The 25,630-nt window shown below is 37.8% G+C and overlaps 1 protein-coding gene across 2 annotated transcripts in view; it reads left to right on the forward strand.

Annotated features, from left to right (window-relative positions):
* Positions 1 to 1,011: 1,011 nt before the first annotated feature.
* Positions 1,012 to 25,630, forward strand: part of ttbk1b (tau tubulin kinase 1b) — a 30,619-nt gene continuing 6,000 nt past the window's right edge. The window contains exons 1-14 of one of the 2 annotated variants that reach the window (XM_067455606.1): positions 1,016 to 1,168; positions 2,637 to 2,721; positions 3,561 to 3,704; positions 4,624 to 4,771; positions 5,810 to 5,883; positions 5,964 to 6,104; positions 6,192 to 6,296; positions 7,394 to 7,459; positions 7,970 to 8,062; positions 8,234 to 8,359; positions 10,614 to 10,768; positions 10,948 to 11,155; positions 11,266 to 11,441; positions 12,459 to 12,972. In XM_067455606.1, the coding sequence (XP_067311707.1) occupies positions 3,597 to 3,704; positions 4,624 to 4,771; positions 5,810 to 5,883; positions 5,964 to 6,104; positions 6,192 to 6,296; positions 7,394 to 7,459; positions 7,970 to 8,062; positions 8,234 to 8,359; positions 10,614 to 10,768; positions 10,948 to 11,155; positions 11,266 to 11,441; positions 12,459 to 12,972 (1,914 nt within the window). In that variant the 5' untranslated portion in view covers positions 1,016 to 1,168; positions 2,637 to 2,721; positions 3,561 to 3,596. Of the gene's footprint in view, positions 1,169 to 2,636; positions 2,722 to 3,560; positions 3,705 to 4,623; positions 4,772 to 5,809; positions 5,884 to 5,963; positions 6,105 to 6,191; positions 6,297 to 7,393; positions 7,460 to 7,969; positions 8,063 to 8,233; positions 8,360 to 10,613; positions 10,769 to 10,947; positions 11,156 to 11,265; positions 11,442 to 12,458; positions 12,973 to 25,630 lie in introns of both variants that reach the window. The other variant, XM_067455605.1, reaches the window with a different exon arrangement.

Below are 25,630 nucleotides of genomic sequence, written 5' to 3' on the forward strand. Positions count from 1 at the left end.
AAATTATTGGTTGAGGTACGACTGTGTGCCATTTAAATTGTAGAACAAGACATGAAGTCTCTTCAAGTAATATTAACTGAAGACCTTATAAAACAAAAACCCTGGGGGTTCAGGGGGTATAGTAGCATTGAATAAAAATGCTCATTCTCTTCCGGGTTTTAGGACTACAACGTGATAAAATGTTACTAAAAGTTGAATATGTTCGGTTAAGGGCGCATTTTATCATTCCATTCTTGTAATGTCTGTGTAAAGAGAAGAGGCTACAACTGTGAACTGCAAAAGTTGGCAGTTTTTGGGCCTAGCTGAAAGCTAAATGCGCTCAGCCTTTTGTGTTTTTGTAATGTCACAACCCCAAAACACATTAAAACTATATTTGATGTAGGCCTATAATTTAAACATATTTGATGCAGTTGATGATCATGCACAGATTGATAGATCTGCTTTGGACCAGCTAAAAACTGACAAACATTGTCTAACTAGAATCTAAGTAAAACCAGTTCACCATCAGAAGTAATATGTAGCCTATTATGTTTTATAAATTTATTTGAATTTTCATTTGTCAGTTGAAGCGTCCTGATAACTTCTGACAATTGTTATTACAGACTGCTAGATTGTTTTTTTTTTTGTTTTGTTTTTAAGATTTGATTTGTCTTCATATTCAAGAGCCATTGAATCACGAAATTTATTGGCCTTGCCTTATTGATAATTTACTGTAGGCCTATTCCGAAAGGCATTTTTCACAATCACCTTTCAAGAGCACGTTAAAGACGTTTGCCTTTGCCATGCACATAACTAACATTATTGAAACCCAATTTCATAACATGTATTTCCTTAACAACGATTAGCCTTTTTTTTTTTTTTCTTTATAATTAGAAATATTGGTAATAAGACGTTTCTCAAGGAATTTCCTCAATGGCTGTAGTCTGCAGATGAGGGGTATTCACGCCTTTCGGGTTGCTACGCAACAGTCGTCTTCTGTCACGCATGTGCGCGGTGCATAGTGGGAGTATCCGTGTGATGCTGAATCAGTGCAGGAGCGGAGGAGCAGAGGAGGCTGAAAATGGTGCAGCATCAACAAGAGGAAAAGGCGCAGCGGTCGCGCCAACGGAATAATGCGGCTCTCCTTAAACTCTCACTTTGAGATTTTACTCCGACGACAGAAGAACAGGTTAGTAGGTTGTTTTTGGTTTGCCAAGTGATTTTTTTAACAAAGCGCTGCTCAATAGCAATCAGCTTGTTCTGTGTATGCTGGCACCTTGTCAATAGTGATGCTGCGCTGGCCCAGGTGCCCAAACGGGCACGCGAAAACAAATCTGCCACGATCTTGTCAAACTATTAAGGCACTGGGGCCTGAGTCAAAAATAGAAACTTAGCCAAATTTTTATATATTATTTATGTTTAGGAAAAATCATGATTAATTTACATTACATGCCACATAATGCAGCTGTACGTCAACAGCTCACGTGGCCTGTCAGCGGGAGTTGTAGTTTTTCAGAGGTGACAGTGACCAATGCCGTTTATGTCTATTGTCTCATTGATGAACGACATATCCCATAGTGCCTTTCGCTTCAGGCTCTAGCAGGGGAATGTTCTGCTGATTGTCATGCATTGCCCCAATGGACGGTGATCAAACGATGATTTGGGGGCGGGGCTTAGCATTCAGGGCTGCTCATTGGACCAGACTGTGTTTGGGTGGGGTCCGTTCAGACGGATCCTTTTGGCACTGCGGAGAAAGCTGAAGATGTCAGGAGACTGAGCCCACGCAGTCCTGTGCTCTGCTCCTGACATTTAGTTAAGTCAGAATAATGAAGTGCTCTTAGCAAATGCTTTATGCAATCAGAATCTCATTATCATTTTGTTGAAGCTACGAGTTTTCCATGCAAACAGGTGAAGAGCCTGCTGCACGACGCGACTGAGCTATATCCTGTGGACCCTGCATTTTTTTAATCCAAGAATGTCAGTGTTTTTAATCAGTTGTCTGTGTGTAAAGTATTCAGCAAAAAAACACAATTGAAGGCATTATTCAATCCATTTGACTGAACATTATCAAATTATCTGATATAATGTAATGTAGCCTATTTTAGAGTTGAGTTGTTGTTATAGTGTATGGGTAGTACAATGTAATTTTATTGTAAAATGCTGAAAAATGTTTTAAAATAAAAAGCGAATTACCTTATAATGTACAGTTAAATTATATAATTATATATTGGTAGTAATAAATTGTTAAAATATTTTTTGTGAAAAGTATGAATTAACAAATACATCTGCATTCTCTCCAAGTCATTGCATGAATGTCTCAGTTGTTTAGTTTTTATTTAGAATGTTAATTTTCTTATTTGTTTAATCATCAAGCTTTTTTTGTTTCTTATTTCTAACTTAATGTTTACTGCTTGTTTAATACTTACTATAAAATGAATTTTATTTAAACACAGCTTTATATTGCCATACCTAAATACATTATCTGTGTGTACATTTATCTGACATTTAAAGAAATTTCCCCATCACCTTCTATGTATTTTTACCTAATATATGTTTTTGAGCCATTGTACAATCCATACAGTTCATTGTATTGTAAAATAAGTCAATAGATTTTTTATTATGAAATGCCATCCTGATTTGCTGTTCTGGATGTTAAGGGTGGAGAATAAGATGAGGTATTCCCTAAAATACCTACATGGCTATGCATTAGCTTTCTCAGATGAAGGTGTCAGAAGTGTTAAGGTGAGAGTCTTTTCAGTTTTATTAATTAGATCCATTTATAACCCATTGCATTCCTTAGAGAAGGTTTATTTTAGAAAGTGAGGGTGATTGTTTTAAAATGGTAAACAGAAAGAAAGGTCTGAAATACAGTATGTTAAGGAATTAAGCATACACAGAGCATGCAAATATAAACTGTACTCCAGTGAATGATAATCTGTTTCTTTTATAAGATTAATAAGTGCCTGTAACATAATGAGAGCGTGTGTAAGGGTGTAGTCCAGGCAGGGCCTCTGTGTCTGACCGGCTCTAGTGGATACCTGATACTCTGCAGACATTACAGAAATCTTGAAGAAGCGGTAGAAGATTTATTTCCTTTTCAGGGTCTTTAAAATTTTTAAGACAATCAATGATATGTGGTTGTTTTCAGAATTCTCTGTTTCTGCTCATAGCCGGTGTAACAATGGTTTAATGCTGTTGGAATGAATGAAATGTATGTCATTTTGGCCACATTTTTGCAATGGATGCCTTTGTGTGACCTTAAAAAGAGATCAATGATTATGGAAAAAAGCCCAGGCCAAGATAATGACCTCGAGAGAAACATATGACTTTTCCTTCTGGTTTCTGTATTGTATTCTTCATTCTGATAGACACAGTGCTATTGTTGTTGTCACTTGTCTTGTGTTGGGTTTGCGGATACTTCTTTTGCATGTAGAGCTTAAAGATGATAGATTATTATTATTTTCTTTCTGAATGTGTCAATTCATTATTATTTTTGGGGCGATACTTTCATGTCAGGGTTTAAACCTGGAAATACTCAGGAAGTTTAGGTAAAAGCATTTTTTTGTATATATATGTTTCAGGTAAATGGCAGGGTTTGGTAAAGTGCTGGACAGCCGATGCAGTGCGTAGGCCCCGGTGTCAACGGCGACGAAAACATGAACGGGGCGGGGGAGCAGGTCGACATCCTGCCCCCCAACTGCCTGGTGAAAGAGCGCTGGAAAGTGGTAAGTGTGTGTTTGTCTATATTTAGGTAGGAGTGTGTTCATGGAATGAAGATGCCCAAAGTGTCTGTTGCCTTTGTAGCCTAATCGCACAGGACAAAATGGTCCACATGTGACAGCAGATGCTTTCAAATCAACTTAGTCTGGCTTCTCTCCAAAATTCTCCCAAACCATTTGGTTGTGGGCCAGTTCATAGCACAACTCTTCAAGCAGATGTCCTCAGAAATGATTTGTGGCTGTTTTACTGTAATAATATATATCTTTGATGAGGATTGTGGCAGTCTGACTAATTTGTTACTGGCTTAAACATATCCTGTCATAACTCATGAGATAAAGCATGTTTAAGCCAAGATTAATCAATATGTTTAGTGCCTGCTACTAGAATTGAATTGCTCAGAGTTTAATTAAATCTTTCTTGATTTTAGTAATCGCTCAGAGCTATGATCAGAGCAGCTCATACAACTCATACAATAACATTTTGTCATACAATTTATTGAATGTAGAACAAACCCAGCCAGTTATAATCCACAAAAGCTTTCCTGCAAATTTAGCTGTTGAATTTGTCCTGTTTAGCTAAGGGACTTTCTCGGAGCATGGTGTTGATTTACAATGCATACTCTTAAAAATAACGTTTTTTTATTGGCATCTATGAGTCCATGAAGGAGCTTTAATTCATGGAAACCTTTCATTGCACAAAATGTTCTTTATAGTGGAGAAAGGTTCTGTAGATTATTAACATGTTCTTGACACAAGGTACTTTGGGGAACCCAAAATGGTTTTCAATGGCATTACTGTGAAAACCACCTTTGAAACATTTATTTTTAAGAGTGTATATTGTGTGAGACCAGCATGTGGAGTAGATGACACACAGGTTAAATCAATGTTCTGCCAAGACTGACCTTGCTATTGCTTGTGTATTCAGCTGAAGAAGATTGGGGGTGGAGGGTTCGGGGAGATATATGAGGCCTACGACCTGTTGACACGGGAGAATGTGGCTCTTAAAGTGGAATCCGCCCAACAGCCAAAACAAGTGCTTAAGATGGAGGTTGCTGTACTAAAGAAACTACAAGGTGAGGAGACTGAGAGGATGTCCTTTATTCAGGTTAGCTAATCAGTTAGCTGTTGAACAACAACGGAGGTCATTGTGTCACCTGCAGCATCATATCGTATGTGAGTTGAACCAGCATCCATCTCATCCTTCTCCAAGACAATTAGTGATTTTATTCTTCATATTTTTGTTTTAGTGGCTTGATGCAAGGAATATTCAGCAAATGTATCATAAAACAACATTTAGGCGTCCTCAATAAATTTCTGATACTTTCTAATTTGCAAAGAATCCTGAAAAATGAATCATGGTTTCCACAAAAGTATTATGCACCACAACTGTTTTCATTGAAGAAATAAAATGTTTCTTGAGGAGCAAATCAGCATATTAAAATGATTTCTAAAGAATCATGTGACACTAATGATCCTGAAATTTCAACTTTGCCACACAGGAATAAATAGTTTTAAAATATATTACAATGGAAAATGTTTGTAATAATATTTCAAATTTTTACGTTTTTAATGTGGTTTTGATTAAATAAAATGAAGCCTTGGTGAGCCTTCTTTCAAAAACATTAAAGATATTTACTGACTTAAACTTTTGAATGGTAGTGTAAGTACATATTTGTGAAGCAAGCAGGGTTTGTAAAAATATGTGACAGTTCCTCTGTTTGTTTTCCCATCATAATGTTTTCAGATGTGTTCATATGAAACACACACAGAGAGACACATTGTGACTTTCATGCTTGTCAAGGCAGTTAGCCTCAGCTGTAGTTCAGGAATACCACTGGGAGTCTGTAAGACTAATGAGCGTGAAGAACTGAAGGAAAGTTGGATTACCACACGTTTTTCTCCCTCCCTCTTTTTTTCGATGCTCTCTTGCTCTCGCATGTCTTTATAACCTTCATGGAGGACACGCTGAAATTCCAAATGTCACCGCCTCTGTCTTTACCTGCTTGCTGAATATGTTTTGTATGTGTGTGTCCACAGCCCACACAAAAAGCTGTAATGTGTGTGACTTCTATGTAATATCTGTGACATTACTGATTTCATTTCTTGTGCAGGAAAGAATCATGTTTGCAAATTTATTGGATGTGGAAGAAACGACAAGTTCAATTACGTTGTCATGCAGTTGCAGGTACAGATTTTTTATTTCTGTTTCTTACATGTGTGTGTGTGTGTGTAAAAGAAACTGCAGCTGAATCTCTCTTTCTGTAGGGAAGGAATCTGGCTGATCTCAGGAGGAGTCAGCCTAGAGGGACGTTCAGTATGAGCACCACTCTACGGTTGGGGAAACAGATCTTAGAGTCCATTGAAGCCATTCACTCTGTGGGCTTCCTGCACAGAGACATTAAACCTGTACGCCTCACTTTTACCATCTCTTCTCTTTCTCAATCCATTTACCTGGCTTCTGTCAGCTAATGCTGGTCTCTTTCTTATCCTTAGTCTAATTTTGCCATGGGCCGATTACCGTCTACCTGTAGGAAGTGTTATATGCTGGACTTTGGTTTGGCACGACAGTACACTAATACAAACGGGGAGGTGCGGCCGGTAAGTATTGCTTTTGCTTTGTTTTGTGGTACAATTATCTTCTTCCTCCTTTATATTCTTTCAAATACTATTTCTGTTAGATTTTAAATATTTTTTTTCGCTAAATAAATAGCACAAAAATGACCAAATAAGCAGCATTTTTCACATTTGTTTCTTGCATGTGCAGTTTTTATATTTAGTTGCGATGCTTTATGTTGGGATGCACCCATATCACATTTCTGGCCAGTTGCATAAATATAATGTTGTAAAAATTCATTTAGGCATCACATTATAGAGTAAAATAGACATTAATTCTGAGATTTGCTATAGATTACATTCAACTGTGTTATACATTTTTTTTTTTTTTTAAATTCTTGAATTGAGTTTTAGGTAGCGACAAAGGTAATCTAATTGTAAAAGAAGAAATAAGCAAGCGCAATTACACGTCAACTGTTGACTGATATCAGTAAATATAACATCAGCTTATAACTGATATGGTGCAAAATGTATCATGCATCCCTATTTATTTATTTATTTTGCCGTTCACTAATAAATTTTATGATTTATATGTTTGAATTCATTTTTATGTTTCACTTTTCTCAGTTTTGTTTTGCAGTTCTGTTTTGGCTCTCATGTTGAATCGCATGCTCCCCCGCCAAAGATGTTTGTCCCTGTTACCATAGCGACAGTCATATTGTGAGTTTCCAAAATATTGGAAAGATTCCTTCCTTACCCTCTAAAGGCTTTTAGAACACTCTTCTCTAATGGTTGTGGCCTTACATTTCAAATGCTGAATTCTGAAACATACCCTGTTGGACATATCCACAGATTCCACACACCTCTGTCGTACCGTCTCATACTGTACCTGCAATTTTACACCTTACACCTTCCTGTATATGTCTTTAATGAATTGGACTCAATCAGGCTAAGAATCCCAAAAAAGATAAAAAAAGTAGCTCAAATATACATAATTCCTGTCGCTCCACCCTTCCTTATATTTTCTTTCCATTTTTGCTTTGTTTTGATTATGTATTTACCTATTTCAACCAAAGTATTAAAGTATAAATGAAAGTGATATTAATTCTTATTATGAGACTCTTTTAAATGTTCTGCTTTAGCCCAGGACAGTGGCTGGGTTCCGAGGAACAGTACGCTACGCTTCCATTAATGCACATAAAAACAAGGTAAGTGAAGTATCAGTTTCAGAGAGGACGTCCACTGACTGTCTAAAGCATATCACACACATAAATAGCAAGCACTGGCTGTGTATGCCAATTTGAAACATAAGGCTAGATTCAGACTGCAGGTAAATGTGGCCCAAATCCAGTGTCTTTGCTCATATGTGAATCAGATCTGTTTTTGTCGTAAAAGTGTGAACAGCACAAACCTCATGGAATCTGATCTATACAATTCTTATTTGAGCCAGTTCTATATGTGGTCCTAAATCCGATACAGGTCAGATATCATTATAATATATTGGAATTTATTGCACTTTTATGCCACTCTAGAGCAACAATCGTCATAATTAAGACAACAATGTGAACAGCTATACGAAAAGAATCTGAGCAATAGATCTGAATTGAGCACTAAGGCTTGCAGTGTGAATGAAACCTAAATGGGTGATTCATGGCCAGAATAAACTACATTGAGAATAATTATTTTAAAGAAGACCACCCTTTGTTCCTTCTTAACAGGAAATGGGTCGTCATGATGATTTGTGGTCATTGTTTTATATGCTGGTAGAGTTTACTGTTGGACAGTTACCATGGCGTAAGATAAAAGATAAGGTAAGACTCACACTCACATATCACACTCATGTCACACTCACATTAAGCAGTGAATATGAATATAATGGAACAGATTTGAGTGAATTAACCCTTGTCTTAAGAGCTTATGCTTAAAATATTTAAGGTCTTCAGAGTTGCTAATTGCGTCTGCAATGTGTGTCTGGTGAACAGGAGCAGGTGGGACAGATCAAAGAGCGCTATGAGCACAGGATGCTGTTGAAACACATGCCTGCTGAGTTTCATGTCTTCTATGACCATGTGCTGGATTTAGATTACTACACCAAACCTGATTATCAGGTGAGCCTTTCACACGCACCTCTAATATCCCACTTTCTGTGCTCCTACCTCCTCGTTGGAATTGTGTGTGTGTGCGTGTGTGCGTGTGTGTGTCTACCAGAAAGACTCAGAGGACAGGTGAAAGTTTACATTATATTTATTCCATGAAGTATTAACAGATGGTAGTAGTGAGCTACAATGATTCATTTAGAGATGTATAGAAAAGTTATTTGAGATATGCCCCATCCTTAGTCCAAAACCTTGGGGATGCAGATTCTGATCCTGCCTAAAGGTGAAGGCAGGGGTGGATGGATGGAGTCAGGGACCAACCTGGTGGTGGGGAAGATAGAGGGGAACATCAGTGTTATCAAGTGGGAATGTGAAACAGAGTTCAGTGCTTAAATACTGCTAGTGTTAAGCAGTGATTGGCCAGCCAGACCTATTGATATGAATTCATTTTAGTAGAACCTATGCTAAAAGCTTTCATTTATAATGTTAAAAAAAAGATTTTTACTTCAAATAAATGCTATTCTTTGTCTATTCATCAAATAATCTTGAAATTATTGGTTTCTACAAAAATATTAAGCAGCACAACTGTTTTCAAAACTGATGAAAAAACAACAACAATTGAGCTCCAATTAACATATTTGAACGATTTCTGAAGGTTCATATGAATAATGATGCAGAAAATGGAGTTTTCACAGGAATAAATCACATTTAACAATTTATTAAAACAGAAACAATTGTACTGTATTTTTAATCAAATAAATGCAGCCTTGGTGAGCAGTAGAGAATTTACATTACAAAAACCTTGAACGGCAGGGAATATATTTTGAAACATATACTCAAAAATGTGTGTGTGTGTGTGTGTGTGTGGGGGCATGTTTTTGTGACATATGAGGACACAAATGTGTATAATGACATGGGTATGACATAGGTATTATAAGGAGATTGAAATATGAGGACATTGGCCATGTCCTCTCTTTTCAAAATGCTTATAAATCATACAGGATGAGTTTTTTTTTAGAAAGTAAAAATGCAGAATGTTTCCTGTGATGGGTAGGTTTAGGGTTAGGGGCAGTGTAAGGGGATAGAAAATACGGTTTGTACAGTATAAAAACCATTATGCCTATGGAATGTTCTCATATGTCACAAAAACAAACATGTTTGTGTGCGTGTGTGTGTGTGTGTGTATGTGTGTGTGTGTGTGTGTGTGTGTTTGTGTGTGTGTGTGTGTGTGTGTGTGTGTGTGTGTGTGTGTGTGTGTGCGTGAGTGTGTCTATGTGCGTGTGTGTATGTGTGTAAATATATATATATATATATATATATATATATATATATATATATATATATATATATATATATATATATATATATATATATATATATATATATACAGCTCTGGAACAAATTTAAGAGACCACTTAAAGGGATAGCTAAATAATAGAAAATGTGATGTTTATCTGCTTACCCCCAGGGCATCTAAGATTTAGGTGTGTTTGTTTCTTCAGTAGAACACAAATTAAGATTTTAAACTCCAACCGTTGCTCATATAATGCATTATATGAGCAACAGTTGGAGTTAAAAATCTTAATTTGTGTTCTACATTGATTCTAAAATCAATGTTAAGTGGTCTCTTAATTTTTTCTAATGCTATAGCATTAGAAAAAATTAAGAGACCACTTAACATTGATTTTAGAGTTTCCCACTGCAGCTAAGCAGGGCTGAGTCTGGTCAGTACCTGGATGGGAGACCAACTGGGAAAACCAGGTAGCTGCTGGTAGAGGTGGTAGTGAGGCCAGCAGGGGGCAGACTCACCCTGTGGTCTGTGTGGTTGTTAACACCCCAGTATAGTGATGGGGACACTGTACTGTCACAGAGCACCGTCTTTTAGATGAGACGTCTTTCAGATGAGACCCGACCCTCTCTGGTCATTAAAAATCCCAAATTTGCCCATTGGCCTCTGTCCATCATGGCCTCCTAATACTCCCCTCTCCTGATTGGCTTCATCATTTTGCCACCAATCAGCTGGTGTGTGGTGAGCGTTCTGGCGCAATATGGCTGCCGTCACATCATCCAGGTGGATGCTGCACATTGGTGGTGGATGAGGAGATCCCCCCCCTTCTATGTAAAGCGTTTTGAGTGCCTAGAAAAAGCGCTATTTAAATGTAATGAATATTTATTATTATATATACACAGTATATAACAGTATATATAAATCAAAACTATTTTGAGTGAAAATTGTATTTTCTTTCTTTCCTTGTTCCTGGTCTAGTTGCTAATGTCAGTATTTGAGAACAGCATGAAAGAAAGGGTGATAACAGAAAATGAGCCGTATGACTGGGAAAAATCTGGAACAGATACGGCTCTCCCCACCAGCACACACACACCACCGCAACAAAACACGCGGCAAACTGCTGCCATTGTGGGGTAAGATTATCTACACACTCTTACAACAGTATCAGATCATTTCCAGTATCAGATCATTTCCGTGATGGGATTCTAGACTCAGAAATGAAACTGGATTGATTCTGTTTTGACTTTAAAAAGACTGTGATTCTGATATGCTTTGAATGATATGGATGTAATTCTGACCTTACCTCTCTCAGGGTGGTGAATGTGACACCGGTACCTGGTGAATTGCCGAGGGAAAACACTGATGATGTTCTGCAAGATGAACACCTGAGTGACCAAGAGAACGCCCCACCTGCTTTGATACCCAGCAGGCCTAGCGAACCTGCTCCAGCCCCGCCTGCTGGTGAAGGATGGGATGAAACTGACTTTAATCGTAACAAACTCAGGATCAGCATCAGTAAGGTACTATTGTTTTGATGTATTATGCCCAATTAATAAAAAATTTTATATTCAAATTAGGTTGAAACATGATTTTAGACCAATTATATGTTTAAAACTGCTTTTTCTCCAAGACGCAAGTAGCATCAGATGATGGGGAGGAGCCTGCCGGAGGAGGGAGGACAGTTTCTCCAGCGAGGGGCGGAGAAGCGGATGGTCAGTCCCGCCCTCCAAGGTACCGGAGAGTAAACAGCCCAGAATCAGACCGGCTATCTGCTGCAGAAGATAGAGGAGATGGTGCAGATAAACGGTAAAATTCATCACTCTATCCCTCTAGCCTTTTAAAGGTCACTCGAACTTGTGTCTTGTTAGGAAGGAAAGCATTCAAAAATGGTTTTCTGAGAAAAAAGCATGTTTTTGATTTGTACTGTAACATTCTTAATAATAATAATAATTATTATTATTATTATGTAACATTCTTCTCTGATATTTAGGGCATTTTATGATAAAAAAGTTGCTTGGCATGCCCAAAAATATTTATATTGGGAAGAGTTAAAATTTTTAAAACTAACACAGTTTTTATTGGGTATGTCATTAATTATATATTGCATTTTATATTAAAGGTTTACAGAAATACAGGTAATGACACTAATAACACATTATAGCTAATTATGCCAAACAACAATATTTGAAATTAAGTTTTGGGAATATTGAGACTTGATGAAACACAAATATGAATGTATTGTAGTTATTATAGTTTGATATAGTTTGTTGTAATTTTATTAAAAACATACTGTACTGCAGTTTGTGGACAAATATACTCTAGCATTTTAAAAATTGTTTCTGTAAGATGTTTAAAATGTTTTTGAAAAAGTCTCTTGTGCTATTTGTTGAATATACATGTAACATTGTGAAATATTATGAATGTTATATATATATATATATATATATATATATATATATATATATATAACAATAAATATATTATATATGTGTGCATATATATAATTGTATATATATATATATATATATATATATATATATATATATATATATATATATATATATATATATATATATATATATATATATATATATATATATATATTAATATTACAATTTAAAATAACACTTTTGTATTTTAATATTTTCTTTGTCATTTATTCCTATGATAGCAACACTAAATTATCAGCATCATTACTCCAGTCCTCAGTGTCACATGATCCTTCAGAAATCTTTCCAGTATTTTGTTCAAATGTTTGGGTACTTTTAAATGTATGGTTGTTCAGGTGATTCTGTGTCTTATTCTTTGTGTGTTTTGTGGCAGCTCTCGTTTGGACATGCTGGGCTCTCCATCCAGGCACGTCTATTCTTCCCAGCCTGCTCAGATGTTCTCATTAGACGCTGGACAGGTTGAAAGACTGGCCGGTGGCCGCCATGATGTCTCTGCAGACGGTGACCAGGAGGCTCACAGCAATGCATTCATCCGCTCAGTCCCGCTGGCAGAAGAGGAGGACTTTGACAGCAGGGAGTGGGTGATGATTGATAAAGAAACCGAGTTGAAAGACTTCCATCCCGGGGCTGAGCCCACCACCTCAGGCACCACAGATGATGAACCAGAGGAATTACGCCCCCTTGAGGACCAAGAGGAGAGAAGAAGGAGAGCAGGGGCACATGGGATGGGTGGAGCTGAGGCTGTGGTACGACCCAAAACTCGTGGGATGATGATTGTAGCAGAGGAGGAGGGGGTGGGACCGAGCCCCGCCCATTCACCTTTTCACACGTTGCCTCAAACCTGCCCAAGAAGGAGGGAGTCAGAGCCGTTTGGACCCGATGGCCCGGTAAGTCACACCTGAGGGCATGTGCGTGTATGAGTAAACCTGATCGCTTTATTTGTTTGATGATCCTTAGCTCCCTGATAACAGCTTTATGATTAAAGGGATAGTTCACCCAAAAATGAAAATTGTGTCATCATTATTGATGATGTGCCTCATATTGTTCCAAACCAAATCTTCACAACACAAATTAAAATGTTTTTAATGAGACCTGAATGTCTGCCTGTGAAAGGCCAGGTAACCATAACTTAAAAGATCCAAATAGGTTAAGTTGTCATAAAATAAAATAAAAATCTATATTAATCAAGCGGTTTTATCTAATCACTTTATATGATTTTACAGATTTAATTTAGGATGAACAGATTTATTTAAGGTTAATGTATTGGTTTTCATGCATCTCGCACACATGAACCAGGCGTGCGACTCATGCATGAGCTTCCACGTTTACCATATGTGATGCGCAAAATGTATGTATCTATGTACATTTATATGTCAATACAAGCCTAAATAAAATCTGTTCATCATATAAAGTGACCATATCTCTTCATAAGACTTGGAATTGGAAACTACTTGACTCGTATGAATTAGTCTTAAAGCCATTTTGGATCTTTTACATTTAGCTTACCTGACCTTTCAATGGAGGGACAGAAACATCTGCAGTTTAATTAAAAAATATCTTAATTTGTTTTTCGAAGATCAACCAATGTCTTATGGGTTTGGAACGGCATGAAGGTGATTATTGGTTGACCTATCCCTTTAAGTCTAGTTTGAAATATAATTTATTGCATTTGATCGTTTTATCATGCTTGTGGTCTGTGAGTCGATCCTTATTATCATCAAAGTCAGCATGAATTTTAATACACAGCTCATTTTAGTTGTGTAATGTGAAACTGTATATCTAAATTGAAAAAAAAAGGATTGTCAACCAATGATTACTTTTTATTTATTATTTAGGATTTGTAGTGCAATAAAATGCACAGATGAATAGTTTACTTTATTAAAAGTACATGCGTTTTTGATTTTATGCTGACTTTAAAAGCCTTTTAGAGAAAGACTAGGCCACATGCTTCTAAGTACCCACACCTGTCTAATCTATGTCTGTACACTGGCATATATTTAATTATTTTTGAGAAAATATTATGTTTATGACTGAATTATTGTTTTTTGGTTTTGTTCTATCTTTGTGAATAAACACAATAAACAATAAATAAAATGGTAACAACATACAATAAGAGTTAACATTAGTAAATGCATTTGGTACAGAAATGACCTATCAAGTTTAATGTTAATTTGTACATACACTACAATACAACGGTTTGGGAACAATAAGTGTTATAAATGTTTTTGAGAAAAGTTTCTTCAGTTCAATAAGGCTGCATTTATTTGATAAAATACAGTAAAACACAAATATTATTACAATAAAAAAGTTTTCTATTTGAATATATTTTAAAATGTAATTGAAGCCTTTCCCTCCTCCGCCCTAAAAAAGAACTTACTGACCTCATACTTTTGAACATAAGTGTACATTTGTTCATTTCAAATTGTATTAGTTAATTTATGAACAAATGTTCAAGTGTTATCATGATATCTAATACATTAACTCATTTGAACAAATTATACCTTGCTTAGACAAGAGTCTGTTAAGAATTCCCAAATATGCCTTACTGGGTGTGTGTACGTCTGTGCGTGCGTGTGTGCCTGTGTGTGCGTGCACGTGAGTGTGTTTGTGTTTAGGTTGTGTTTAAGCTGGAAGTGTTACGATATAGTACTAGCATTTGCTCCTAGCTGCTGAATATGTTTACATAATTACATAACCAGTACAAGAAAGTCTCTTTTAAGCTTCTGATAACTTGTGTTGAAAGATGTGTTGAAAGATGATTAGCATACATTGTTTGTATGCCCCCCCCTGGTGCAAATTATATGTCTGTTAGGTATTTGTGTTAATTTGCATTTTTTAGGGTTCTATGGTTGTGTGTGTGTGTGTGTGTGTGTGTGTGTGTGTGTGTGTGTGTGTGTGTGTGTGTGTGTGTGTGTGTGTGTGTGTGTGTGTGTGTGTGTGTGTGTGTGTGTGTGTGTGTGTGTGTGTGTGTGTGTGTGTGTGTGTGTGTGTGTGTGTGTGTGTGTGTGTGTGCATCATGCGCATCATGCTCAGCAGCCAAGCTTATTGGTCATACGGTCACCGTGATTTTGCCAAGTTAGACATGTTCCCTGGTCAACATATTTTGTTGAACTTGGAACAACATTTCTGTCCAAAAATGTAGTCCTAATTCTATCCCTGCCCCTAAACCTTACCCCTAAAATCATAGAGAAATGATAGGTGAGTAACACTGATGTAGAAGCACCTAACCATGGTTGTGAGCCCTAACTTAACATAAACTGTAAGCTTACCCCAAAAATTCTGATTGGTTGATTGGAATGTTGTTCCAGGATCAACAAAGATGTTGATACAGGAACATGTTGTATTTGGTGAAATCTCGTTCACCTTGGTGGTCCGGGGTCTGTGTGCACACGTTGGCTCCTTCACAACATGTAGAACATAAATTCACTCACACCGTAAACTTAATCAAGCCTGTCTTTAGCGTTCATACAAATGTGGGCTGGTCTTGTCCTCTGAATGAGTTACAGCACATCTATGTGTTTGTACCACCCAGTTGATATAATGTATCGTATATCTCTTGTTTTTTTTTATTGGTGTGTTTTTGTGTTCATCACACATCACACACAAAAAAAACAAAAAAGACGCTTTTTTTCCAATACTTCGCGTTTTAGTTTTTCCTCAGCCTGATTCCTCTTTTCCTCCACTCTTATTGGTCTTTTTCAGTTGGAGGAGGACAGGCCACACCCACATCACTCATTCCCGAGGCCCGCCCATTTGAGAAGACTGGCGTCGTACGTGTTTTCCTCCTCTACCATGGACACGGAGCACTTCCCCCACGACCCCGCCCTCGGGGCGGCGGCCATTCAGCGCAGCCGCTCAGCTGAAAGCAGCCCCGCCCACCGTCACGCCCATCGCAGACACATGCCCCTGTTGCCAGGCAACCCCAGAGCCCGGCATTCTGTACTAAACCTACCACGCTTACACATTCAGCAAATGCTGGCCAAACTTATGAACAAGACGTGATTTCCCCACTATCAACGTACACAACTGCACTTGTGTGGTGCCGTTTTAATAGAAGAGGAGCACGGTGCCCATAGATGAAAAAAGAATCAGTACGGAAGCTTGGGCAATAAACTTTGTGTGTGTGTGTGTGTGTGTGTGTGTGTGTGTGTGTGTGTGTGTGTGTGTGTGTGTGTGTGTGTGTGTGTGTGTGTGAGAAAGATATGAGACGCTCTCTAGCTACACTGAAAAGTGTTATTGGCTATTTTAAATTAAAAGATTCCCCTAAAATTACAGTTATGTTATAATGTTCTTGTTGAACCCCTTTTAATTTTGAACTCAAAAGAAGGTATTTTGAAAAATGTCCAGAAGTCAGTGCTGTTTTGGACCACACTCTCTTTCATTGCATGGGCAAAAATATCTTCTTTTATGTTCCACAGAAGAAAGAAAGTCATACAGGTTTGGAATGGCATGATGACAGTTTTTAGGTGAATTTTAAGTACTTTTAAGTACTTGGGACAATTGGAGAAAGGGAAGCTATATGGTATTCTCCAAAACAAAGCAATTATGTACAATACTGTAAGATGTATTTACTCATAGAGACACTGTACACTAAATATTTTGTAAAAAAGAAAAAAAAAAACACATACAAAAACACATTTTACCTCCTTAGAGGATGTTACTTGCAGAGCTGCTGGTGTCTGGCGGAAAGGGCACATTGACTAAAGTGACGAGAATATCATTTTTTTTTTTTTTTTTTTGCTTAGATTGTCATACCATCATGTTCTGTGTAAGAGGACAGATGTGTTGCAGGCTGGATAGTGTGATTGTGTTTTCATGGTTGAATGTCGGCCAAAAGCTGATACTTAAAATGGGTGTGTTCACCTGCTGTGTGTTTCGTATAGGACACTAGAAGGACACTGAGTGCTTGCTAAGCTATTTTTGCACAATCTATTCGCATCACTATGATCTCACCACACATAGAACCTGTCAAATGCCACAACTTGCACCTCCAGGCAGGATGAATGGCTTTCTTAAGCAAGCATGACAGAATGTGAACTGATGGATCTCTTTATATAGATTCTTATTGCTGTCTTTCATAGCCGAGAGAAAGTGTGACATTAATCATATGCCGCATGTGTAGGGTTCAAAGGGTTTGGGCCTATAAAAATAATCGAGTTGCTTGAATCCTCTGGTATTTCAAGTATACTGTAGAGATAATGAGTTAGGAAAGACAGAGAGGAAGAGTTGTGTGGGCACATTTAGTGTGTGCTTAAAACGCCTGAATCAAATCATCTGCATGGATAAAAGTATGTGAACACACATTTCTATTTAATGAATTTGGCTTTACTAACAAGGCTGCATCAAGTCCACTTTCTTATGCCCTTCCCTCACTAACTAACCCCATCTCGTTCACTCAGATGTACAATATTGCTTATGTTGAGCAAGTGCCCACTACTGGTGGAACCCTTGCAAATGTTGCTGCGTCCCAATTCGCCTACTTATACTATGTACTAAAAGTATGTACTCTTTTTCTGAAGAAAAAGTATATACTTTTGAGTGTGTAGCAGAAAAGTATGCAAGCTTCAGGACATACTACTTCGCCATCTTTAACGGACTCTGTCGCTTAGTTACGAGCATCCCGTCACCGTTTAACTGCCCTGTCAATCATCGTCAGATTCGTCACAGTTCAAATCCTCCACATTCAGATTAATCTCCTACCGTATTGGAGAGAAATGTAGCCGCTCCTTGATATGCCATGTGTGGGCCTTTAATGCAGCGACTCTCCTCATGTGTTTGCAGTTGAAGTATAATGATGCATTTAAAAGTTAATGGCCAAACGTGTCATTACAAAAGTTCACAATGCTGCTGCAGATGAAATATAATGTGGACAACACTGAATAAATATATTTTTGTCAGGTTAAATATTGATAGTTGGTCACTCACACCCCTTTATCTAAACTTCTCTACTTAACCGTTGGACTCGCACATCCGTCATGTTTGTAGTTTTTTTAACGCTTTTTATCCGCGTTTGTAGTTCTAATTGGATCTTCGTGGGCAATATCAACCATTGGAGTGCACATCGATCCGTACTTCGAATTCGGACTGGAAATAGTAAACCATCCGGGTATCTTTGTAATACTCTTTTCAACATACTACGATTTGGGACATACTAATTCTATTTTCGAATATTTAGTATGGATAGTATGCGAATTGGGATGCAGGGTGTGTTTAAATGAAACAGAGTTTACCTCCAACCGTGATCAAACACACCCACCTGTGATTTTCTAATGATCCTGAAGACATTGATTAGCATCTTCAGGTGTGTTTGTTTAGGGTTGGAGCTAAACTCTGCAGCACATTGGCCCTCCAGGGCAAGATTTGAATAGCCCTGCAGTGTATGGCCCTGTCCCAAATGGCACCCTAAACCCTCACGGTCTTCCTCTGAGTCTGCACTTTCATGACGTAACGCTGCTTTGACTGCCGGGTTGAATTCCTCTGCATAGCTCGCAAACTTGCAGGCTCAGCTGAAGTGCGCATCGATGGCGAATAGCAGCCACAAAGGGGGCGCTCGCGAGCACCCTTCTTAAAGCTTTAATGACGAATGGGACACCCTACGGTCTTGTGGACTTAATGGACATGCACACGCAGCGGCCATTGTAAGTCCACAAGACAGAAAATCTACATGAAGTGTGCCATTTGGGACAGGGCCTATGGTATGTGCCATCAGCACCATGCCCTGAAGGTACTCAAAGAGTTTTGAGACTGTGCCACCTTGTGGTAAAAAATGATCATGAAATAAAAAAAAATGGCAATAGCTTTTAATTCATTTGGCCTATTGTAATGAAACTGGTCTTAATAGATTCCTCATAACATAGATACCAATTTTGCCATAGTCGGCCGAATTTTGCCATAGTTTTTAGAACTCCTAGACAGTTGCTCTGATTTCCACGAATATTGAATCAAATCATCTTTAAGACCATGCAAACAAAAACATGGACTTCAAGTTGTCCAATAACGCACTTACAAATTCGCTAAAGAGCATGCCAAATAGGCATGAGGCTATATCTCTGCAACCATTTCGAGTATTCTGACCATGTGTGTTATTATGACAAACTTATGAACAGTTTGACTAAAAATCAAGAGACTTGTCTCTTTAGATTCAGTGGAGCATGCCGTATTGATATTAATTGTTCATGATGAGAACACAGATACCAATTTTTCCATAGTCAGCCAAACTTCCTGTCCTTCATTTTTATCTCCTTTAAAAATCTACCCTTTCTACCCTACCAAGGGATCGATGGTCTTCAAAATGGTGGCAGGGATTCCACAGAGGGGAAATGCTTAGTGAATGTCTTAATGTGGCGTTAAATGCAGCGCTGGATAAAATCAAGTATACAGCCGTACAACCTCCCCCAAACTTTTTATGTGAATGGCTCTGATTAAATTCTTTTTTACAAATATATAGACATGTATGTGGGTTTGGTGTGTGTTAACATACTTTTGCTCATGTAGATTAATTCTGACATCACATTTGTCTTCCATATTAGCTATGAAAAAATGTTTAAAGATAATTTTCTCTGCCATAATTATTTTACGTCAGTATTACAGAAACATATGCATTGGCTTTGCAAAAGAGCAATATTAGGTTCTATTAAGCAGTGCTTATCTGAGGGCAAGAAAGACAAACACAACATCCTCTATGTCAAGACATTTGACTAATAGTTAGTGAGTTGAGAAATGAATACAGTTCTGGAATAGATATATATATATATATATATATATATATATATATATGTATATATATATATATATATATATATATAAAATATGTTATTATATATATATATATATATATATATAAAATATGTTATTATATATCAAAGTGCAATAGAGCTCAAGGCAATAGATGCATAAAAGGAAGACTGAGCCTCTTTCTTTGGTTTTGTCACACATGCATTAGTGGTTTGATAAAGATATTTGAACTTGACTATAATTCATCATTCAGCAAATGAATGTTGCCATTTTTGTACCTGGCCCTAGACTTGACATGCTACATTAGTGTTTATGTTTAAAGTAATAGTCGCATAAATACGCTTTTGTATGCAGAAGCACATATCGGTGTCATAGAAATTAGATTGCACATTGTGTTGTAATCAGGCATAATGCAATAAACTGACATGTTTTAAGTTATTTGCATACATACATATTTACATGCTACTATTTATTTATTACTATTATAACTATTTATTAATATTTTGAATTTGTCACAATTATTAGTTTCAATTTCATGGACTTTTAGTTTGTTTATTGTCTGTGTCCTGTTTCATTTGTTCAAGTTATCCTGCCAGTCACCTGTTACCATGTATATTCATTTTATTTATCACAACTGAGTTTGTGTCATTGAGTATTTAAGTTCCTCATTTTTGTCCTTTTTGTCTTGGTCCGGTTATGTTGGTGTCTGCTATGCACGCTGTCTCAAGTTGTTCGCTTTTGTTAATAAACCTTGTTACTATTTTGAAACTCTCATCGTCATCATCTTTGGACTTTAGATGTGACAGAATTAGCCTTTATTTTAAGTTTTAGTCATTTTGTTATGCAATTTGTTTTTTATTTCCATTTTAGTACATCAACTTAAACATTTATTTCTTTTAGTGGTAACAGAATTTTAGTTATGGCTCTGATTGTGTCAGATTTTCACAGACAGACATGTTGGTTGTGCCTGGTTATGTCACAGTGTTACTTACTATGAAAAATAAAGTAGCATTAACACATTTTTTAAATCATCGCTTTGTCTATATTGTAAAGTCCTCCAGCCTCAGTTCAGTTGGAGTATACATGCCTACATATATCTGTTGGAAGGAACTCAAAAGATTGATTGTTTGGCAGTGCATTCATGTTTCACTTGAAATACATGCTGTAGAAATGCTATATTATTCAATGCTGGATTTCAATGCATATGTGAACTTGTGGAAGAAGATGTATAATTTCTTCTTAAACTATAATTTGCCTCACTGGGCCAACTGCACCAAAAAACAACAACACATAAATGAAGACAATTCATTATTTATGTGATATTGGGTTGGAATTCATTGTTCATAGCAGTTGGGTCCTGGTATCAGTGCTGCTTTGCTTTGGGTGTTTTAATGCAATTAACACCAACCACTGTTTATCTGGAATCACCAATGTACTGTAATGTGTATTTTCAGAAGAGTTCGTAGTCTGAATTGTGTGAGACAGCTGATCCAAATGTCTTCCTAACGGAGATGAGCACAGACTGAATGACTGTACATTGTGAGCACGAAAGCTCAGCTGCAAATGAACCGGGTTTTTATTTGTTAGGCAGGAAAATGGATGACTGCATCCCAAAGATTGTTAATTGCAGAGTGCATATCACATGCTCTAATGTTCAAAAGTTTGGGGTTGTGATGTTTTTTAATGTTTTCGAAAAAAGTCTCACCATGGCTGCATTTATTTAATCAAAAATACAGTACAGACCATTATTTATGAAATATTATTAACATTTAAAATAACGTTTCTATTTTAATATCGTCGTTACTTTAGTCTTCATTGTCACATGATACTTCGGAAATTATCCTGATATGCTGATTTGCTCTTCAAGAAGCATTTCTTATTAGTATCGATGTTGAAAACAGTTGTGCTGCTTAATATTTTTATGGAAATCGTGATGCATTTTTTTTTCTTTCAGGAATTTGTAATGACTAGAAAATTCAAAAGAACAGAATTTATTAAAAATAGAAATATTTTGTAACACTGTCACTTTTGATCAATTTAATGCATCCATTCTGAATAAAAGAATTTATATAAAATATTAATTTCTTTAAAAAAAATATATATAATCCCTACCTGACCCCAAACTTTTGAAAGGCAGTGTTTAAACACAGTTTATCAGATTTAATCTTGACAAGGCGATACCTTTTTAATGGTATAATTAAATTCTGTACTATTTCTTAACGAAAGTAATTGGCCTGAAAATGTGGTGTTTTCACACTGGTAGGTTTTAAGAGTACCAGTTTTCACAATGTGTGATAACATGTTCACATTATTTGAGGAAGGTAAGAGGAAGTGTCACAAATTTCTTCTTTACTGAGAGACTGTAAATACCGTTGTCCATTACTTCTGAATCTTCGTGATGTTACACTTATTACCATGTTTTATGCTAAACTCATGGTTCACTCAAGCCAAATGGCATTTCATTGCATTTCTGCTTCATGCATTCATCATTCATAACCTCTCACATTCTCTGTCTCTAACTGGGTCAATCTTTGAGCTTTTCAGAACTCCCCAGAGACAAACCTTGAGCTCTGAGCAGTGTACATCAGCGTTTAGCAATGTCTATTTGTAATGTATTCTTTTATCTATTTAATAACGAATTGAGAAAAGTGTAAAACCATGTAGATGGCTTCTCACAGATCAGTATTGTTATGAAACCATTTTAAGGAATTTTAAGGAGTCAAAATTTATATCATACGCTGGACTTTTTATTGCTAATAAATGTTACTCATCGTCTGCTTATCCCAGACCTGCTCATAGAAGGGTTAAATGTGTGAATCAGGGTCAAACTCCAACTGCAACTTTCACAAAATAGCTAGTGCAATAAACACTATAGGGACTGTATGGTAGACTTGTAATACACGCATGTATTTTAGACTTTTGTAAAATTGTAAGTCTTTGGACAGATAGCTGAACATGCTGCTGTACTAACACATTCCTCTGTCTCATTCATTCTGTGTGTGTCCATCGCTGTACATACTTTTGGCTGAGCACTGTCTTTGAGTCTACACTTGAAATCACAAATGGGCTAAATCATTTAAAAAAAAATATTACACTGTAAAATGGACTTTTGTGCCTTTTTAACCATGTATGTCATTCTAAAAAGACAATCCTGCAAAGCTTGTATACAACCAAATCACAAGTAAATAATCTGAAAAAAGACTAAACAGTGGTCTCTTCTCTTACAACGTGGATGTGTGTGTGTGCGTGCATGCGTGCATGTTTATAATCGTTCTGTCATTCAAAGATTTTTTTTTTTTTTAAATGTAATAGTTTTATTTACCAATAATGCATTAAATTAATAAAAAATTCTATATTTTTTTTTTATATTTATTTATGAAAAAAGATTTATATAAATATATTTATATATATATATATATATATATATATATATATATATATATATATATATATATATATATATATATATATATATAATATTATATTTATATATACATAGAGAGATATATGTATTTTTTTTTCAAAGGTTTGAGCCTAAGACTTTTTTTCTGAGAGAAAAAAATATACTTTTATTCAGTAATGCATTAAATTGATCAAAACCTTTATGATGTTACAAAATATTTATTTTTCCAAATACTAAAACTAATTTGAACTTTCTATTCATCAAAGAAACTAGTTCCCTTTCGAGAGAGGTTCCTCGTATTACGTATGGGAAAAACTCCTTTTCTCGAGAATATGAAGCAAAACTTTAATAAAGGTATCCATGTAAAGCGCAGTGCCGCTGAACGGCCATAGCTCAGCGCGAGGAGCGCTCTGATTGGCCGGGCCACGGCAACTGCATGAACCTATGGTGAGGCGGCTGAGAGGAACGAGCCAATGGGGGGCGTTCCAGAAGCCCGCCGAAAAAAGGTGCTTATATTTGCATACAGGAGGCTATATAAAGCCCTGATTTCGCCATAGGTGTCAGATTTTATCTCCTTCAGCGATACCTTCGCTGACCTCCGGAAGAAGCAACCGCCGTCGAAAAGGCACCAGCGGAACCTGCAGCTGAGGACGCATGGCGAAGCATCTCCTTTTATGGGCAGAGCACAACCTGAGCTCCCTGAGGGCGGCTCACGTGCCAGGTATTCTGAATGTGGGTCCGGATATGTTATCCAGGAGAACCATTCCCCCAGGGGAATGGTCTCTTCACCCGCAAACGGTTCTCTTAATTTGGAACACCTTCGGCAGAGCGAAAGTGGATCTCTTCGCCTCAGAAGACAACACTCACTGCCCAATATTTTTCTCCAAACGCAGGGATGCCCTGGCCCATGTCTGGCCCAGTCTCCCGCTGTATGCTTTCCCCCCGATCGCGATGCTACCACAAACCATCAAGAAAATCAGGGAGACAGCATCCGCGGTGCTTTTAATAGCCCCGCTCTGGAGGAACCGAACGTGGTTCTCCGATCTGATCCAGCTGTCAGACACAGCCCCATGGCCCATTCCGCTGAGGAAAGACCTCCTCACGCAGGCGAAGGGGGGGATCTGGCATCCCAGTCCCGAACTATGGGCCCTCCACGTATGGCCCATCAACTGGTATCGGGAAACCTCTCTGACAGAGTTATGAACACTATAGCGGAAGCTAGAGCCCCCTCGACGAGGCGGCTCTATACTCTGAAGTGGTCAGTGTTTTCTAACTGGTGTGCCGTCCGAAATATCGACGCACGCTCATGCGAAATAACAGAAGTGCTCGCTTTTCTCCAAGAGCTACTGGACGCGGGTCGTTCCCCCTCCACGCTCAAAGTTTATGTCGCCGCCATAGCAGCTAACCACGCTCAGGTCGCGGGACATTCACTAGGGAAAAGTGAGCTCATTGTACGTTTTCTTAAAGGGGCCAGGAGATTGAACCCCCCTCGCCCCCCTTCGGTCCCTATTTGGGACCTCGCGGTGGTTCTAGACGCTATGAAGGGTCCCCCCTTCGAGCCTCTCCAGACCGCGACCATAAAGCTTTTATCATTCAAAACTGCGTTTCTGCTGGCTCTGGCCTCGGTTAAACGTGTGAGTGACTTACACGCACTCTCAGTGAGTCCGTCCTGTCTCGAGTTCGGGCCCAACAACTCCAAAGTTGTTCTTAAACCGAGACATGGTTTTATACCCAAAGTGCTTTCTACCCCTTTTAGAGCACAGGTTATTACTCTGCTTCCTTTACCCGTATCTCAGGGTGAACAGGACGCGAATCTACTCTGCCCGGTCAGAGCTTTGAGACTGTATCTGGAGCGCTCCTCCCCCTTCAGGCAGTCGGACCAGCTGTTTGTCTGCTTCGGCGGCCGCACTAAAGGTTGTGCTGTCACGAAGCAAAGACTCTCACACTGGATAGTGGACGCTATCTCGCTGGCATATGAGTCTAAAAACCTGACTTGCCCTATAGGCGTTAAAGCCCACTCCACTAGAGGCATGGCCTCATCTTGGGCTTGGTCGTGTGGCATTTCTTTGGAAGATATCTGTGCGGCGGCAGGCTGGGCCTCTCCGTCCACTTTTATCAGATTCTATAAATTGGAGGTTCCAGCTCTACAAGCAGGGCTTCTCTCCATTTAGGCTCTATCTTGACCCTGGTAAACAGATTGCCTTTAGTTTTGGCCTGTACACATCAGTCCTTAAGCACTTTTCATTTATCATAAGATCCGACTATGTCCGATCAGCCGTTCAAACGAACCGACTCTTCCGGTTCTTCATCCCCCCTTATAGCCGCCTCTTCGGTGTCTCGGGGGTTATTTACATGTGCTTTGGGCATACTGGGTCAGTCAGCACACACGGCGCTTTACATTGTGTTCC

This window comes from Pseudorasbora parva, chromosome 10 (genome assembly GCF_024679245.1).
Source record: "Pseudorasbora parva isolate DD20220531a chromosome 10, ASM2467924v1, whole genome shotgun sequence".
NCBI lineage: Eukaryota > Metazoa > Chordata > Actinopteri > Cypriniformes > Gobionidae > Pseudorasbora > Pseudorasbora parva.